This window comes from Babjeviella inositovora (assembly GCF_001661335.1).
Source record: "Babjeviella inositovora NRRL Y-12698 unplaced genomic scaffold BABINscaffold_1, whole genome shotgun sequence".
In the NCBI taxonomy this organism is placed as follows: Eukaryota; Fungi; Ascomycota; class Pichiomycetes; order Serinales; genus Babjeviella; species Babjeviella inositovora.
Genome location: NW_017566838.1, coordinates 2,604,867 through 2,621,465, shown reverse-complemented (window position 1 = coordinate 2,621,465; position 16,599 = coordinate 2,604,867). Strand labels below are relative to the sequence as shown.

Here is a 16,599-nt window from a genome sequence, read left to right as displayed (position 1 = left end):
TACTCCTACTGTCAAATTAGGACGTTAACTTAACCCCAGTAATCAATAGCCCGATCAGTACGTGTGTTTTTAGTTGCCTTTTAATATCAGTATGAATTCGTATAAGTTTATCTGTTTACACTTTTCTTGGAAAGTATCATGATGCGTCAGGTTGCCTGCCGGACAACACTCAAATACAGAGAAAAGAACAAATTCCGTAAATACAAGGAATTTATAGTGTTTTCAAGCATGCAAAGGTCAGGTTTCTCACTCGATAATTATTCCCGATATGCCCTTATTCCTACCACGTAAAGGATAATCACCCATTTGAGCAATTTTACCAGTGCAGTATACGAACATACTATTATTACTCCCATATGTATCTATTCTTATACTGTATCTTATCTGGCTACATTCGCTAGCGAAACACTACAATTCCCATATTGACCATAATCCGCTCTATTCAAGACTCTGCCTCCTAGGTAAACGGGTTCCACCACTCATTACCAGTGCAATTCGTCTATAATCCTTGGCGATTTATCTCTCTATACGTCAAGTGTTTATGTTTCCTTGTCCAAGCTGAGCAATTATCTTCACCAGATATGCTAGTCATCACCTTACCCATATCTCAGGTCTTTCAAAATTAGCAAAAGGTTCATATCTATCAGCGGCGACTATCTCGTTCTTGGCTTCTGGTATATTGAAGTTAAAGAGGCATGACTGGCTCTTTGTTGGGTTTAGTTATTCCTCTGAAGGTTCTCCTAATCTATGTATTGGCGTTCCCTCCTTCCTTATTGTGCCTTTCCCCGAGGAACGTTTGCTCCTTGGAGGCTATAGTGTCGGTTAAATTCCTAAGGCATAACATCTGTATACATGTATCCTTAGCTCCAGGTTTTTGCATAGGGTTATATGATCAGCAAAATACACCAGAATTGGGTTATATGATCAGCAAAATACACCAGAATTGGGTTACGGCCATATTTCAGTAGCTATCATTGAATGCGCAAATCTTTATCTCCATTAGAAACCTTTCCTTGGTTTATACTCATAAACACCCAGACCTATTCTACCTAACTTCCTTATCTGTAGCCCCTACAAAGTTCACATTGTAGCATAGTACCGAGGCAATTCTGTTACAGGATCAAAAATTCATTCAGATGACAATATTAGTTATTCAAGGAAGGGTATATCAATCAGATATCTAATAAATATCTACATTACTGCGCCGCTCTTCCATGGCAACGGATCCAAAGTCGATGGCCAAACGTTTTCGGTTATTGAAGGTTAGACTCATTCCTTCTAACTCAACCATTTCCATCTTCTTTTAAGCTCCAAAAGGTTAGCTAGCCGTTTTGGTGTACTGCCCGGCTTTGGCTAATCGTGGCATTAGGACAGGCTTGTATGCACTTGCTACAGGATGTGTAAAGATACGTAGATCCAGAGAATCTCTCCGCGATTTATCCACCAAACAAAAAGTGCGGGTATGGATACAGGATTTAACTTCAGAATATTGAAATAATGCTGAAAAAAAAACACCTCTACCAACGTACGATTGTAGAAATATGACATTAAAGCGGATATCTGCATTTTACCATGGCGGGTCCATGTAGTAAAGTCATATACTCAAGGGTCGTGTAGTGATAACGCATACCGCCTTCCTGCGGCTTGAAGTACGACTCCGAAGTTCAAATTACCGCGAGCCACAATCTGCTCAATTGGAGAGTATCATGTTCTCAAAATCACGATGGACAATGGCTACTCAGACGCACCCTGTTTGAAGCGTCGCAAATTATCCTTAGCTGACTTTCAAGACCTTCCACGACACCTATACCAACACGTTGTCAAGTTCCTTCCCCAGCAGGACCTCGTTGCCCTCGCTCAGGTATCACTGCATTTCAACCCGCTATGCAACAAGCGGTTATATTCCAGAATCCTTTTCACACCCCGTGAGTGCATCTTGCTAAGCGCCACATTGGTTTATGATTATTGGACTATTGCTAGATCACTGGATCTGCTCTTCCCGGATAACCATTTGTCTGCTTTTTACACGCGTGAGATCACTATTGCAGATGGTAGCGTCTATGATAGCATAATTCCCTGGTTCAACGCTATTTCCTTTGTAAACCTCCAGAAGTTTGTTCCTCTTGGTATTCAGAATCCTGAATGCTTGGCGGGCTTTGAAACTAAACAATTTGAGACTCTCTCCACCGTGGTGAGTCCTTTTCAGTCCACAACATTCCCTCAAACCTTTAAGGAAATGATAGTTTCCGCCCACGTCAACAATTGGTTGTATGATTATAATATTACTGAGAATGCTGAGCTGGATTTGAAAGCAATGACATCCAACAAGGGTGTCGTTTCGTCCTTAAAAGTGTTTTCATCTATGAAGTGTGGCCTCCGATATCTCGACGAGCTTAGTCAACTATTTGGAAAGTCAGCCATTCAGAAAATAGATCTAAAGATATTTTCCCTAAGTCATGTGCACCGGTATGATAACATCGATCCTGAAGTTGAGCCAGACCCCATGCTTCGCTTAGAAGTTTTGAGTATGTTGGTCACCGCACCCATGCCTAGATTGGAGTACAGTCTAGTTCTGGAATTTTTACAAGTGGGGAAGGTACAAAATCTCGAGCTCGAAGTGGGCTGTATGGATCGATCGTCCGGATGTTTATGCTCCGAGGAGTTTCTAGCTAATTGTTGCGGTGGGTTCAGGACCTTGAAAAAACTAGTCCTAACCAGAGGTGATTATCCAATCCTACGGGAGCTACATGAATGGCACGATAGCTTTGGTGGCTTGATCACCGCTAACCTGGGGACCCTTGAGTACCTTTACGTCAACTTCAACAATATTGTCCTCCCCGTTCATGAGATGGCACAAGTGAGCTTGGAGAGCATCGAACGGTTGAGAAACTCGTCACTTCTCTTTATGGGGAGCATCATGCAGTGTAAAATTTTGGAAGAGTTGGTCATAACAGACTTTGTGGAGTCATACTTGTGCTTTCACAGCAACATCAAGGAATATTTCACGCAACGTGCCAAGGACCCGCAAGGCTTAATCCAGTGTCCTGAATGCCAAAGGGTTTTCGATGAATTTCCGGACAAAGACCGGTTTTTCGAGGCTATACTTGAGGTTTTACCAGGAATCCAGTCCAGGACTATGGATCTGGGTATAGATACTTGTCTCTCAAAGTTGGATATCCTCAGACTCCCGTACACTGTGGGGAGAGAGAAAATAGATCCCCTTTCCCCGAGCCTGGGTGGCTATTCCGACGAAGAAGAAACGGAGGAAATGACTGATAAGATGTTCGCGAGTATTGTCAATCTTATTGCTCACTGTTTAATGCCGACTGTGGAAACTTTACTTGAGGCGTTGCCGAAACTCCGGACGGTATCGTTGGATGGAATCCTTTTTGAAAGCAGGAATAGCCGCGGTATCCGTTCCATGGTATGTGTAAGTGAAGTTTATCAAGGACATACATAGTTGACTGTTTGGGCAATGTGTGGAAACCAATGAGGTACCATGAAGCTTAGTCTATATACTTTTGTGTATATTTAACGTGTTCCAGTAGAGTGATTTTTTTTTTTTTGATTTTTTTTTATTAATCTGATATTGATACAAATATTCGCTTTAGCTACTTTTATTTCTTCACCAGACGTAGCGGTGTGAGATCTCATAACATTCGGTAAATACTTTGAACTTAATTACTTTTTATTTTTGGTAATATCATAATCTATTGCATGCATTAACATCTATTCCTTGCTCTCGGCCTCAAGACACTTGTAGAGAAAGTCAATAGCCTGCTTGACTGGGAGCTCGTCTAAGGAGTAACCAGTCCATAATTGCTGCTGCGCAATCCCTTGGTAGATCATGGCTTCAACTCCGCTAATCACGTTCCAGCCTTCTGCCTGGAAATCCTTGTACAAAGTGGTGTAGATCCTTGGGTGGTAGCACATCTCCAACACTGCACCTTGTTTGGCATGCAAAAACACATCCAAGGTGGCTCTGGCCTGGAGTTCCGACTCAGTGGTGGGAGCAAAATCTGGCACGGTTAAAACTGCCATCGATGGTTTTGCCAAGGCTTCGGCCTGTTCAGGGGTAGATACATGGATAATTTCACCTTTGAATCCACCCTTGTGCATAGATTCGGAAACAGCTCGGACCTCTTCCTCATCACGGTTGACGATATAAATCATGGAGCAGCCTAGGAAGGCGTACAATGCATAGACAGCAGAACGACAGGCACCACCACCACCGTAAACCAAGCCTGGTTTGCCCCTGTTCTCGTCCACAACCTTTTTAGCCTCCGGATTCTTGAGAAAGGAGTTATACACACCAACTGTATCGGTGTTTGTACCAATGTACAAGGTCTTACCATTACCATCCTTACGGGTGTAGACGGTGTTGATAGAACCAACGCCTCTGGCTTGGGCGTCCACGAGGTCCACACGGTCCAAAAAAGCAATCTTGTTAGGCATAGTGACGGCACTGCCGATACAGTTCTCGGCCTTTAACGCTGTTTCAAACTCAGAGATATCAGTACTGTCAAACGTCTGGTAGGTCCAGTTTAGGCCCATGATCCTGAACATCTCGTTCTGGAGCACTGGCGATTTGGAGTGGGATATATTCTTCCCAAAAAGATGAAACACGAGCTCCTTCTTTCTCAATTCCTCAAACGGTTCGGTTGGCTGTAATGTTGTGGTAGTCATATTGTGTAAGTGTCAGCGTGGAGAGAAATGTGAGGTGCTATTTTTCGGTAGCCCTCTGGTGCGTTATATATCTCACGCTTATTGTGCATAAAGCGTAAACTTTTGAGCAGGCTGAAGGCCCAGGAGAAAAGAGCCGCATGCGGCTAAACATTTTCCCGCGGTCATGCTCCAGCGTTCCGCAGAGACGAAAGCCCGTAAAGGCTAAGGCTTTAGCCGAACCGTACTGCAAAACCGGTTGTGTTCGTTACTATGGTAGAAACCGACGGCTTACGGTATTGTCTGCAGTCATTTGCGGGCTGCTTATTTCGCGGTTAAAGTCAGTTACGTAAGGGAGCTGCTGACGGGATTTAGAACGGGTACCCGGTTATCAACATGCTAATTGTTGAAACCCGAAGCTTGCAAAAATAAAAGCTAATGTTAGAGAGTAGCCAAACTCAAATATTGGCTTTTTTTCTCTTTGTTAAAGTTCAATGTGTTTTAAGTTAGCGGTGAAAGTTATGGTGGAGGTACGAACCTTCCATTGAGCTGCAGTCAAATAACAAAGCGGATATTTGTCATTGATGTCACAGAGTAAGATATTACACGGTATAGAGTAAATAAATGAGCCCCTGATGAGATCTGACTCCTTCATTTCCCCCTCAGTCACCCGAACAAGACGTAGTGATGTTCAATAGACTTCATCTATACCTAATGCTTCATGCTTATTTTTAACCGATACCTAAATTCATCGTGCTTCGAGAACCATCTAATCAGATAAACCCTTTGTACATTCTAGCCTCCATACAATACTCTACTATATTCTACTTGATATGACCAGTATCAACTAGCTGCACTATCTACCTTGTTGCACCTGATTTTCGCCTTCTGGAAGCTCCATGTTCATGCCCAACGCCGTCATGGACCCCCCAACGTAACCCAAGTTCTTCAAGAACTGATCTACGCGCGATTCGTCGCGCTGGAAGTCAGTGTCGAGCATAAACACATCCAAATCGTCATTCGTGACCACGTCATTCGTGGCCATTGACTGCGCTGCCAGCTCATCCAATGGCAGAAGCGTGGGATTTATCGTGGCAAGAAGATCGTTGCGAGAAAAGGTGGTTGTCTCTTTGAACTTGGAACCAAACGTGCCCAACTCGGTCTGATCGTCGAAGCGTGCAAAGCTGCCAAAGAGCGACGGACGAACGGGTTCGGGTGGCGGGGGATCCTTCGCCTTTTCCATCTCTGAGGGCACAGGATTGAGCACGTCGCGAAACAGGAGCAGCCGCGTTTCGCCCTTGCCGGAGCGAGTGATATCCATCAACTTGGCGGTAATCTGGCATGGAACAGACCCGCTCTTGGCCTGCTGCAACATAGCAGAAAACTTTCCGAGTACTGCCTCCTTCACGGCTGCGTCCAGCGAGAGCAACTCGGGGCTACTCATGCTCAAAGTCAAATAGTAGTCGACGAAAGGAATCTGTGCAAACTTCTCCGGGGAAATCTTTTCCAAGATATTCAAGCTGCCCAAGACGCCGCGTGTGTAGCACTGGTCGCGACGGATGACAAGCGGGCGCGTGAACTCCAGGTTCTCCAAGCTGCCCAAGCGCACACCCAAAATGCACAATGTGAGATTATAGATGAGATGTAAGCCCACCACAAATGGGGGGGATTTGGCCACACCGGCGACCAGCGTAGCGTCGAGCTGACAGTACGGCGGAAGGTGGATTATCCAGTCCTGGAGACACCGCTCTACGTATTCCACACTGATCAGCGACAGCCGGAGCGTGTCCTTGTGGGCGGGAGCAACGTCGAGCGACGATGTAATCGCCATATTAACGAGTGACATCACGCGGAGGAGCGCATTGTGCGTCGAGAGACATCGTCCGCTGTCAAACAGAAGGCAGGGGCCATCAGCCACATACTCGCGCCACGCATCCCACTCCTCCCAACCATCCTCGTTAACTACCGGTGTGGGCCAATCAGAGGCTCGGATAAGCGGTGAGCGGCCCATACGCGATGATAGAAGTGTGTTGAGCACGTAGACGGAGCTCCAGGTGCGTTCACGCGTGTCGCAGTCCACCTTGTTCAGCACCACGTTCTCGTCCAGGCGCTCAGTAGAATTAATTAGCCGCACGTCGATGGCCATTCGAGAGGCCGATGATACGAGCACCCAGGAGTAGTCCCAGTTTCCGGCGCCATAGTGGTAGAAGCCCACGAGGAGCATTGACTGGATGGTTTCAATTGTGGACGCGGGTGAGTTTTCCAAAGAGAGAATGGCGTTTCGCGCGTAGAACGCGGCAAGCGACTTTGACAGCGCGTCAACGTAGCCCTCGGCACTCGCCTGGCCCAACGCCAAGATTGTCCACACCAACGCCGTCATGTTAAAGTCTTGTAACGGCTTTTCGCCAGACTGGTGGATATAACGGATGATGGGGAACCGATTAACCATGGGAAACCACGGGTGTACCATCTGGAAGTACACATCTACCAACTTACGCGCGTTTGCCGGAAACAGGAAGATCTCTGCTGGTGGTGACTTGAGCGTAGATGAGCGCACGTGGAAGATGGAGCCCACGCGGAACGGCGATACGGTTCCGGGGGCAAGCAGCTGGTTGTAGAGGGCGATAGTTTTGGCACTAAAGCCGGAAATTAAACCCGAAAGCCCATGATATTGGAGCGAAATTGGCTCCCATTCTTCAGTGTCGAAAGACGGAAACACCACGTTTTCAGGCTTGCGCTTCTCGACTGGCTCTGCTACTACCTCATCCTGCACGAGCTGGTCAAACAACCCTGCATATGGTGACTCTTTCCACTGTCGCTGAAACTTGGAACACCCTCCAGTGATAGCCAGCCGTTCCTCGGGGTCCGAGAGGAGCTTTAAAAGCAATGACTCAATGTCGGCGGTGGGGGTCGTTTCAACAGTATTGAGAAGCCGCACAAGTAACGACTGGAAGAGTGCGTTGCGACGCTCCAAGCCATGGATGTACCCTGTGGGTAAGCCACGTCGTTTGCTCGACGACGTGTACACACAGACCTCGTTCTGCTGGAAACACGAGGTGCACCGTGGCTGGGCACCATCGCATTTGGCCTTGCGTGAGCGACAGAAGTCGCACGCCTGACGTACCCGCTTTCGTTTCAATGTATCCTCCATGGTAGGTGGTAAGTGGAAATGGAGGAAGAGATGTTAGAAAGTTGTGAGGTACTGCGGGAAAATGAATTTGCAGATGTATCCCGGGTTGCGGCAGGTAATTTACCCAGAGATCGCATGCGCATAAGCGTTTAGCCTGCCGGGTCACGCCCTGTAGCAAGCAAATGGTGCGGGGACGCCCCCACAATTTAAACTTACTTATTGATTAGATCTACGTAGTGCGTATATGCTGTGATATATGTCTTATCTATCCAGCCCCACCATTGATAAGTATAAATATTAGCCTTGTTATAAGAATTATAGATAATAAATTGTAGTTAAATCGTACGTAAATTGTACATAAATTATTCATATATATATTTAACTAGATTTCACAATATAAATTAGAAATTATAAAAATTAAATGCAAAAGTATTCATTCATTATCCATTAACTCATAAATTCAATAACTCGACTTTTATGGGTAACTGATGACATCTACTCATAAATAAGATTATACTTAAGCTACAACGCATGAAATGGCCACAGTCATAAATATATATCCATCCAGATACGAGAATTTTTTACAATTACCGTCAGTCTGCCATTATATTAAAACTTTTAAGCTATATGCGGTACTAGATCTGGATGGTCTTCAAGTTTGGGGATACGGTGTAAGGAGCCTCGGTCTTGGCAGAAATCTCCTCCAAAGTAGTTTCTGGATCGATTTCGATTAAAACCAACTTGGAGTCGATAACATCAAAGACGGCCAAGTCAGTGATTACACGCGAAACACAGCCTTTACCAGTGAGTGGGAATGCGCAGGTCTCCAAGATCTTTGGGCGGCCCTTCTTGTCAACGTGTTCCATGACCACAACGACTCTAGTGGCCTTGGAGTTGGCGACCAAGTCCATAGCGCCACCCATACCCTTCACTCGGCCCGGCAAACCCCAGTTAGCAAGATCACCGGAGGCAGAAACCTGTAAGCCACCCAAGATGGTCAAGTCAACCTTACCCCCACGGATCATGGCAAAGGACTCCTCAGAGCCAAACAAAGAGGCACCCGGGTTCAAGGTGACGGTTTCTTTACCGGCATTAATCAAGTCGGCATCTTCCTGGCCTTCGACTGGGTATGGACCCAATCCCAATAAACCGTTTTCGGACTGTAAAGTTACATTAACACCCTTTGGCAAGTAGGCTGGTGCCAAGGTTGGCATACCAATTCCCAAGTTGGCATAAGAACCGTCCTTAAATTCTTGGGCAGCACGTCTGACAATCTTCTCTCTCTTCAAGTCTGCCGCTGAAACGTTATCCACCTTGATCTCAGCCTTGTCTTCGGAGTATTTGAAGATCTCAATATCCTTTGGTGTTGTGGACTGAACGATTCTGTTGACGTAGATCGACTGTAAGTGGACATTTTCCGGCTCGATCTCACCCGGTTCGACGATATTTTCGGCTTCTACGATGGTCAAGTTGGCGTTTTTACCCATTACGGTATTAAAGTTCTGTGCAGCGCCTCTGAACCAACAGTTCCCCAAGGTATCAACCTTGTAGGCCTTGATGACAGCTACATCACCCTTGATGGCTTCCTCCAACAAGAAGGTGCGGCCATCGTACTCGCGGGTCTCCCTTGGCTTGGAGGTCTTCAACACCTTGGTGCCAGTTGAGTCGTATCTAACCGGCAACAAGCCATCTTCCAACCAGGTGCCAGCTCCGGCTGGGGAATAGAATGCCGGAATACCCGCAGCACCAGCACGCACTCTCTCGGCCAAGTTCCCCTGTGGGGTCAACTCCAAGTCAATTTCACCCTTCAAGTACATCTTTTCAAAGGTGCGGTTCCCACCGATATACGAAGATATCATCTTGGTAATCTGCCCGGTCACCAACAACTGTGACAACCCTCTGCCGTCCAACCCGGCGTTGTTCGAAACGGCGGTGATGTTTTGCACCTCTGTCCTCTCTTTCAAGGCATTGATTATGGTGTCAGGAACACCAGAGAGTCCGAATCCACCAGACAACAAGGTGATTCCAGACTTTATCCCGGTGAGGGCTTCGTCTGTGGTCATGACCTTGGAGCTGGATGCGAAGCGGAAAAAAATATATGGGGAGTGTTTCAAGTGACGAGCCAACATTGTGGAAATATGTGATGTAGTAGGAAATGGACAAGGGGAATAGGAACGGAGGCATTACGCATGTATATATATGAAATAAGACCCATAACGGCTGAAATTTTACGCATCGCATATAGTTCTCGGGAGTATCCCGGAGGATGCGTCCTGCACGCGCGGAACAGTGGTCACCCCGCGCACGGATAAGCATATTTCCGCGCATGCAGCCCCGGAGAATCAGAAACGCCTGTACATCACTGAAAAATCCACGAGCAGCCCCGGATATATATGCCACCATCCGTCTCCAGCTATAGCCTTTTTCTGCCCAAATTATTCTTCTGTTTCCTATCTATTCTACACTATGTCTTTGTTGAAGAAATTGCCTAGCGATATCGTCATCCTTTCCGCCATTAGAACTCCGATCACCAAGGCCGTCAAGGGTGGGTTGGCTAAGATGTACCCAGAGGAATTACTCCACAAGGTGCTTACTGGTACCATTAAGCGCTCCGGGATCGACCCAGCCGTCGTGGATGACGTGATCGTCGGTACCGTGTTACAGACACTCGGCGGGCAGAAGGCCTCGGCTCTTGCTGTCAAGGCTGCTGGTTTCCCAATCACCACTACCGTTAACACAGTCAACCGCCAGTGTGCGTCCTCGGCACAGGCATTGTCCTACGCAGCCGCCTCCATCATGGCCGGTGAACAATCTGTTGCGGTCGCTGCCGGTGTCGAGTCCATGACCCACGACTACTTCCCACACAGAGGGATTCCAACTAGGATTTACCAACCGTTCAGAGATGCCGCCGATAGCGAAGCCCAGGCGGTTTTGATGCCAATGGGCCTCACCTCGGAAAATGTTGCCAGCGAATTTAGTATTACCCGGGAGGACCAGGACAAGTTTGCATTCCAGTCCCAGCAGAAGGCTGCCGCGGCCACCGAATCTGGCCACTTTCTCAAAGAAATTCTCCCAGTACAGGCCAGAGCTAACGAAGACAGTGAAACTCCAGTTTATAAGGAAATAACCCGTGACGATGGGATTCGTGGTTCCGTCACTTTGGAAAAGTTGGCCACCTTGAAGCCGGCCTTCACCGAAACCGGTACTACCACCGCCGGTAATGCTTCCCAGATATCCGATGGTGCCTCTGCTGTTTTGATCACCACTCGTGCCAAGGCTGCTGAACTCGGGATCAAACCAATTGGCCGCTATTTGGGTTCTGCTGTTGCTGGTGTGCCGTCCCACCTCATGGGGATCGGTCCATCAGTGGCCGTTCCCCAGTTGCTTTCCCGTTTTGGCTTGACCGTTAATGATATTGACATTTTCGAGTTGAATGAAGCTTTTGCTTCCCAGTCCTTATACTGTATTCGCAAGATGGGCATTGCCGAGTCTAAAGTGAACCCATACGGTGGTGCCATCGCCATCGGCCACCCATTGGGTGCTACCGGTGGGAGACTCATTGCCACCTTGCTTAACGGGTTGCAGACCCAGGGTAAACAATTGGGTGTTATTTCCATGTGTACTTCTACCGGTCAAGGCTACGCCGCCTTGTTTGCCAATGAAGAGTAAGTTTTCAGGGGCAGGATTCTAGTAGGTATTTAATAACTTCGATAATAGAACAGCTGTAAGAGTAGGCGCTATAATCTGTATAATCACCGTTACTAATATTACGTCGACTATGCAGCTGATGGCGGAGTTAGGCTTTGTCACCTATGAAACTGCCCATTGACACTTGATATCGCCAGTTTCGTTACTCTTTTAGAGTAATAAAAATCCATACCAGTTAGTCTCTTTATATATCCAGTGTTCCCTAATATACAATCTCGCTTTTAGGGTTATTTGGCAACGACTAGGAAGACAAATTTGTGCAGAATCAGCGGAAAAATGGCAATGGAGCGAACGGGCGGGTGTCATTCTTCCATATCCAGACTCATCCAGCGTCGCGTAGGGTTTCTCAAGCCCTGATCAGATAATGTGATAAATCAATACTTTTAATTAATCAATTATTCTTTCAAAATTAGTAAAACAACCATGAATGGGTTTCTTCGGACTTCCTGCGTTCTGTACATAACCAGGCCATGTATTCGACCATTTTTCCGTCTAGAATTTTCAAGCCATATCTTTGGCTTATCGTACGGGAGAAGCCCTTACAGAGAGTATACGTGTATTATATTGGGCTTAATACCCGATGAGAATTATGAAAGAATATCTCAATATGTGAATTTCTGATAGCACCGTAGAACGAACTCGTTTCTCCGAACTCACTTCCCGTACCCGGAGTGATTTATGAAGAATTCGCGCATAGTATATGCTGCGGAAATGTGTCCCTTCTGATGCTCCCTGATTACACAGGCCAGTGATCTAAGCCCCGGGAAGACTGCATATGGTATGACACCGGAAAATGGCAGAGAAAATGAATTAGAGTGAGAATAAAAACGAGGAATGACATATCTCTTTCATCCTTTGGCAGAAAGGCAAATCGTTTCAGTATGACAAATTGAAAAGCCCGGAGCCTCGATCTGAGCCTAAGCACCAAATACTCAAAATCAGCATCAAAGTGATATCTCCAGAGTGCTTTACAATTCACAAATGTGTTATTGGCCCCAATAACGTTAAATAACTTTTAAATTACCCAGGTATGCAGATTGATGAGTGCGATATAATATTGGAAACTGCAAATAAAACCATGTAGGCTGATCTAAACAAACCAAGCGGAAATTTCTTGGCTATCACCCCAATACTTCTCACCCCTATTAGAAGTAACATACCCCATCAAGCATATCTCAGTGAGCCTAAATTCTTATTCCCACTTCACTTCTTTCACTCTACAGAGAAAAGTAATACCATAAACCCATATCTACGTTATATGTTTCGCAGGTGAATATAGAAAAATATTCTTGGATAAATAAATCAAGTATATACAACTAGTCCAAGTCAGCAATTGGTAAGCCATCGGCATTTAACTGGATCTTAGGGTCGAACAAATCGACAGCCTTTCGGGAAACATTGTGTCTCAACGCGAGGGACTCGCCCAAGGTGATTATTTTGAAGTCCCAGTTCAAGAACCAGTCACTGGCCTTCATATTGTGCTTCTTGGCTCTCTCTTCACCAAGCGGCTCAAGATCGAAGAGCAACTTGGACTTGACACCGAAGACGGCATCGGAGGTTTCGTATTTGTCACCTCGATGGTACAAGGCGGTGATTAATTCATCATAACCCTCAGCCTTGATGATAAAATGGATATGCGCTGGACGGTATGGGTGTCTGTTGAGCTTGGCCAATAACTTCCCGACTGGACCGTCGTGTGGAATTGGGTATGCCACTGGCTTGGTACATTTGATGGTGAAGGACCCATCCTCACCGGTGCGCACGATTCCTCTCATGTCTGGACCGTCACGGTCGGCATACTGGGTGTCGTACAACCCGTTTTCGTCACACTCCCAGATGTCAATAGAGGCGTTGGCGATTGGCTGACCTTGAGTGTTGGTCAACTTACCCTGGATCAACAACGGCTCACCCTTACCCTCGGAGCACAAGGATTCATCCGAGGTGTGTTCCACGGCATCGTGGGTGTGGAAAGGTCCCAACAAGGTTCCGATAGTGGCACTGTCTGGCTTTGGGTGAGACATCCCGTCAACAAGGACCGAAAGACCAAAGACGTCAGAAAGCAAGATGAATTCCTGTCTGATGTCGGAACAGATCTTACCGCACTCGGTCACGAACTGGATGGCGTTACCCCACTCCTCAGTGGTCAATCTGGTCTCACGGGCAAAGTCGTGCAAGTGATGGACTAATCTTTCCAAAACAAAGCGCACGCGGGCGTCGTTGTGCTGAGAGTTGATGGCAATAACATTCTGGGTGATGGTGTCATCGCTCATATCGAGGATCTTGACGTTTGGGTTTGGCTCTGGAAGGGCCCTCTTTTCGGTGGCCATGGTTGTGTACTGTGTATTTTGTGAATGGAGAGCATAAATTGCAATATTGACCCAGGGGAATTGTTTCTTATGTACTATTCAGATTGAGCATGGGCTTCTCTCAGCCTGGCCGAATTTTCCATCCTGCAAGGAAAAGGTGCATATCCTAATGCGATGACCATTCGGATAAAAAATTAGCCTGTGGGGTAAAATACTTGGAACTGGTAGCCGATAACGTTGGCTTACGTAAAACGTGCATACAACCGATCGGGCCGTTCCGATACCTCTCAAAGTCCCGAGGATTGTAGGAGTATAAGTATTATGGATTTTAGTGTTATTTGGGTATCAAAATGTTTATTTAACCGAAACGATATTATATTAGACGACATGGGGGTCTTTTGTAGTCCACAGACTCCACCCCGCTTATCAGGGTGGATATTGATGGATTGGTTAATCACTAGGACCGATTATTGGAGGGAACACCTTTTAATTCTCCATGAAAATGTTCCTCTGTTCTGCTCTGTTTATTAGAGAGAAATTTTAATATCAAGATTCTGGTTTAAATCGATCGTTCTGTGTCTCTTTCACATTTCCGAAGTTGCCAAGGCCGGGGATATATGCGGCACATGCAGCTAGGAGCTAGAATACGAATCAAAGTATACAAAGTGATAACAGTTCATGTTATACCGTTAGCTTTGTATATCCGCGGTCAGATTACAAATTTACAAGGTTTTGGGGACTGCATGAGAATATTATGGGGTGACAATAGTTCAGAATAGAGCCATTGCTGGATCCTCAACAGACCTTACTTCTGGCCCTCAACAGACCCACAATACAATTCTACGATGGATTATTATCATGCCCCTTTGTCATACAACCGCATATACATTTAAAGAGTCAAACAAAGATATTGCATGTTTTATTTTATATTTGTGCTGGGGGTGCGGGGCTGAACTTGGCATTTGCACATAAGAACGGGTCTGGATCACATCTGAATTGCAACATTGCACCGGCTAAAATTTTCTATTTCAAGGCTAGTTCAGATACCCTTTGTATGACTATGGGTAATATTACTCCACATTATCACCATTAAAAACTCCCGGGAACCGTAGTTGAGGTTTGTGAGTCACTAATGTCTCCCCAGAGTCCGGGGTACGGAAATATGCAAGGCTCATTCCCAAACCACTGATGATTCCGGCAATAAGATTCCCGTAAAGGAGGCTTGGTGACATTAAATTGGGAATTTAATATATAATGTTTTTATTAGTGATTACTTCCGATGATACGGCCCGAGGCTTGCGTTGCTTTCTAGAAATGTCCCTATACGAGTTATTCGTTAGGTTTCTTGTGGATATGGCCCAACAGACATACGATAGACATTAACGGAGCCATGACTCTTGGGAGTTAATCACGGGATACAAATATAATATTTCATACCCATAGAGTACTTTGGTGAACACCAAGCTTAATGCCCAGTATTCAAATATACCTACATGTACAAGTACCATCTAATAAATATGGGCCCAAACTATTGTTCTGGGTGACTAATTACCTCCGTCAAAAATAAATAAAAGAACTTAATTGCCACTTCAGACTACATCAAAAAAAAAAAAAAAAAAAAAAAAAAAAAAAAAAACATAGGTTCCCTATAGAGGTGCACGTACTACCGCTTGTCTGACACCGTCAGCATGCTTAATGTAGCAAAGATTCCTCCAGTTCATAGTCTGCAGCTAAACTCATTTCACACCACACAAAGTCTTATCTTGTGGATGCACACATCGTTTATATTAAAATCTGTATTGTAACCGCCCTCTATTTCTTGTACTGGGTAGCAAACTCTACGGAAGCTTTATACCCAAACACACCCAACCCACAGACCACTCCAACGGCCTTATCCGCGAGAAAACTTTTATGGCGAAACGCTTCTCTAGAATGGACGTTACTGACATGTAACTCTATGTATGGAATTTCTACAGAGAGTAAGGCGTCTCTCAAGGCAATGGAAGTGTGAGTATAAGCCCCAGCATTGATGATAATAAAGTCGATCCCCTGGGTTTGTGCTTCGTGGATACGGTCAACAAGGTTACCCTCATGATTGGACTGGTAGCAAGAGACAGTGGCATCGTGTTTCGAGCCGTGTTCTTGAGAAATGCGCTCAATATCTTTCATAGAGGTATTACCGTATTTTTCAGGTTCCCGTTTACCGAGCAAGTTCAAATTTGGACCATGAATGAGAAGAATTTTCTGCGACATTATCGGGGAGTTATGAGATTAAGGTCTTAGTTGTGATAAGGGTTTACTTATATTGGGGCACTACCATTGAACTGCTGGGCCCACTGGCCCTTTATACCCCACAATACTATAACCTTTGCGTTGGTGAACGCTATACTACCCCGATGTAACGGCAATATTCGGCCGAAAGTGGCTAAAGGTTTAGCCATTTGCTAAAGAGTAGATTTACTGGATTCACGGGTAAAGATGCCTATAGGTTTATCCAGTAGATATACTACGTCGGTTATTTCTTTACCCGAGTGCGTTTTATGGGGTAGAGCTTGACGATTAGGCTAACCCCGCGCGTAGCATCCCGTATAACAAAAGTATGATATAGTACCAGAGGAATCCAGAAATATCTTCCGATTTTGATGACGTTTACTGCATCCCCTTTGTCCATGGTTGCATCACATCAGAGTGCGTATTGAGTTCGCACTTCCGGCTCGCTTGAGTTAATCTTTACACGAACGACGACTGAATAGGAGGTTTGTATAACCATAGCTTCATGAATTAATGCAGGAT

The 16,599-nt window shown here is 45.7% G+C and overlaps 8 protein-coding genes across 8 annotated transcripts; 3 read left to right on the top strand and 5 right to left on the bottom strand.

Moving 5' to 3' along the window:
• The first annotated feature begins 244 nt into the window (after positions 1-244).
• On the top strand, positions 245-1,043 carry BABINDRAFT_159703 (uncharacterized protein). Its single transcript, XM_019127831.1, has one exon. The coding sequence runs from the start codon at positions 696-698 to the stop codon at positions 966-968; it is 273 nt and encodes a 90-aa protein (XP_018988599.1). The 5' UTR covers positions 245-695; the 3' UTR covers positions 969-1,043.
• Positions 1,044-1,708: 665 nt separating this feature from the next.
• Positions 1,709-3,574, top strand: BABINDRAFT_159702 (uncharacterized protein). Its single transcript, XM_019127830.1, has one exon. It carries the CDS (start codon positions 1,724-1,726, stop codon positions 3,458-3,460), a length of 1,737 nt encoding a protein of 578 aa, XP_018988598.1. The 5' UTR covers positions 1,709-1,723; the 3' UTR covers positions 3,461-3,574.
• Positions 3,575-3,695: 121 nt separating this feature from the next.
• On the bottom strand, positions 3,696-4,718 carry BABINDRAFT_159701 (shikimate dehydrogenase family protein). Its single transcript, XM_019127829.1, has one exon. It carries the CDS (start codon positions 4,684-4,686, stop codon positions 3,730-3,732), a length of 957 nt encoding a protein of 318 aa, XP_018988597.1. The 5' UTR covers positions 4,687-4,718; the 3' UTR covers positions 3,696-3,729.
• A 702-nt stretch (positions 4,719-5,420) lies between these two features.
• ZCF10 (Zcf10p) lies at positions 5,421-7,856 on the bottom strand. The gene has a single exon (XM_019127828.1). The coding sequence runs from the start codon at positions 7,811-7,813 to the stop codon at positions 5,519-5,521; it is 2,295 nt and encodes a 764-aa protein (XP_018988596.1). The 5' UTR covers positions 7,814-7,856; the 3' UTR covers positions 5,421-5,518.
• Positions 7,857-8,384: 528 nt separating this feature from the next.
• On the bottom strand, positions 8,385-9,958 carry BABINDRAFT_159699 (uncharacterized protein). Its single transcript, XM_019127827.1, has one exon. The coding sequence runs from the start codon at positions 9,919-9,921 to the stop codon at positions 8,428-8,430; it is 1,494 nt and encodes a 497-aa protein (XP_018988595.1). The 5' UTR covers positions 9,922-9,958; the 3' UTR covers positions 8,385-8,427.
• Positions 9,959-10,232: 274 nt separating this feature from the next.
• On the top strand, positions 10,233-11,502 carry POT1-2 (Pot1-2p). The gene has a single exon (XM_019127826.1). It carries the CDS (start codon positions 10,259-10,261, stop codon positions 11,459-11,461), a length of 1,203 nt encoding a protein of 400 aa, XP_018988594.1. The 5' UTR covers positions 10,233-10,258; the 3' UTR covers positions 11,462-11,502.
• Positions 11,503-12,816: 1,314 nt separating this feature from the next.
• Positions 12,817-13,827, bottom strand: BABINDRAFT_6107 (uncharacterized protein; the record flags this gene model as incomplete). Its single annotated transcript, XM_019132359.1, has 1 exon — positions 12,817-13,827. One exon carries the CDS (start codon positions 13,825-13,827, stop codon positions 12,817-12,819), a length of 1,011 nt encoding a protein of 336 aa, XP_018988593.1.
• Positions 13,828-15,618: 1,791 nt separating this feature from the next.
• On the bottom strand, positions 15,619-16,059 carry DQD1 (Dqd1p; the record flags this gene model as incomplete). The annotated part of the gene is made up of 1 exon (XM_019131164.1): positions 15,619-16,059. The coding sequence occupies one exon, from the start codon at positions 16,057-16,059 to the stop codon at positions 15,619-15,621; it is 441 nt and encodes a 146-aa protein (XP_018988592.1).
• Between the last annotated feature and the right edge of the window lie 540 nt (positions 16,060-16,599).

Bases quoted from the DNA above. Each gene is read 5' to 3' on its own strand.
- BABINDRAFT_159703 (XM_019127831.1), top strand. From the start codon at position 696: ATGACTGGCTCTTTGTTGGGTTTAGTTATTCCTCTGAAGGTTCTCCTA.
- BABINDRAFT_159702 (XM_019127830.1), top strand. From the start codon at position 1,724: ATGGACAATGGCTACTCAGACGCACCCTGTTTGAAGCGTCGCAAATTA.
- BABINDRAFT_159701 (XM_019127829.1), bottom strand. From the start codon at position 4,686: ATGACTACCACAACATTACAGCCAACCGAACCGTTTGAGGAATTGAGA.
- ZCF10 (XM_019127828.1), bottom strand. From the start codon at position 7,813: ATGGAGGATACATTGAAACGAAAGCGGGTACGTCAGGCGTGCGACTTC.
- BABINDRAFT_159699 (XM_019127827.1), bottom strand. From the start codon at position 9,921: ATGTTGGCTCGTCACTTGAAACACTCCCCATATATTTTTTTCCGCTTC.
- POT1-2 (XM_019127826.1), top strand. From the start codon at position 10,259: ATGTCTTTGTTGAAGAAATTGCCTAGCGATATCGTCATCCTTTCCGCC.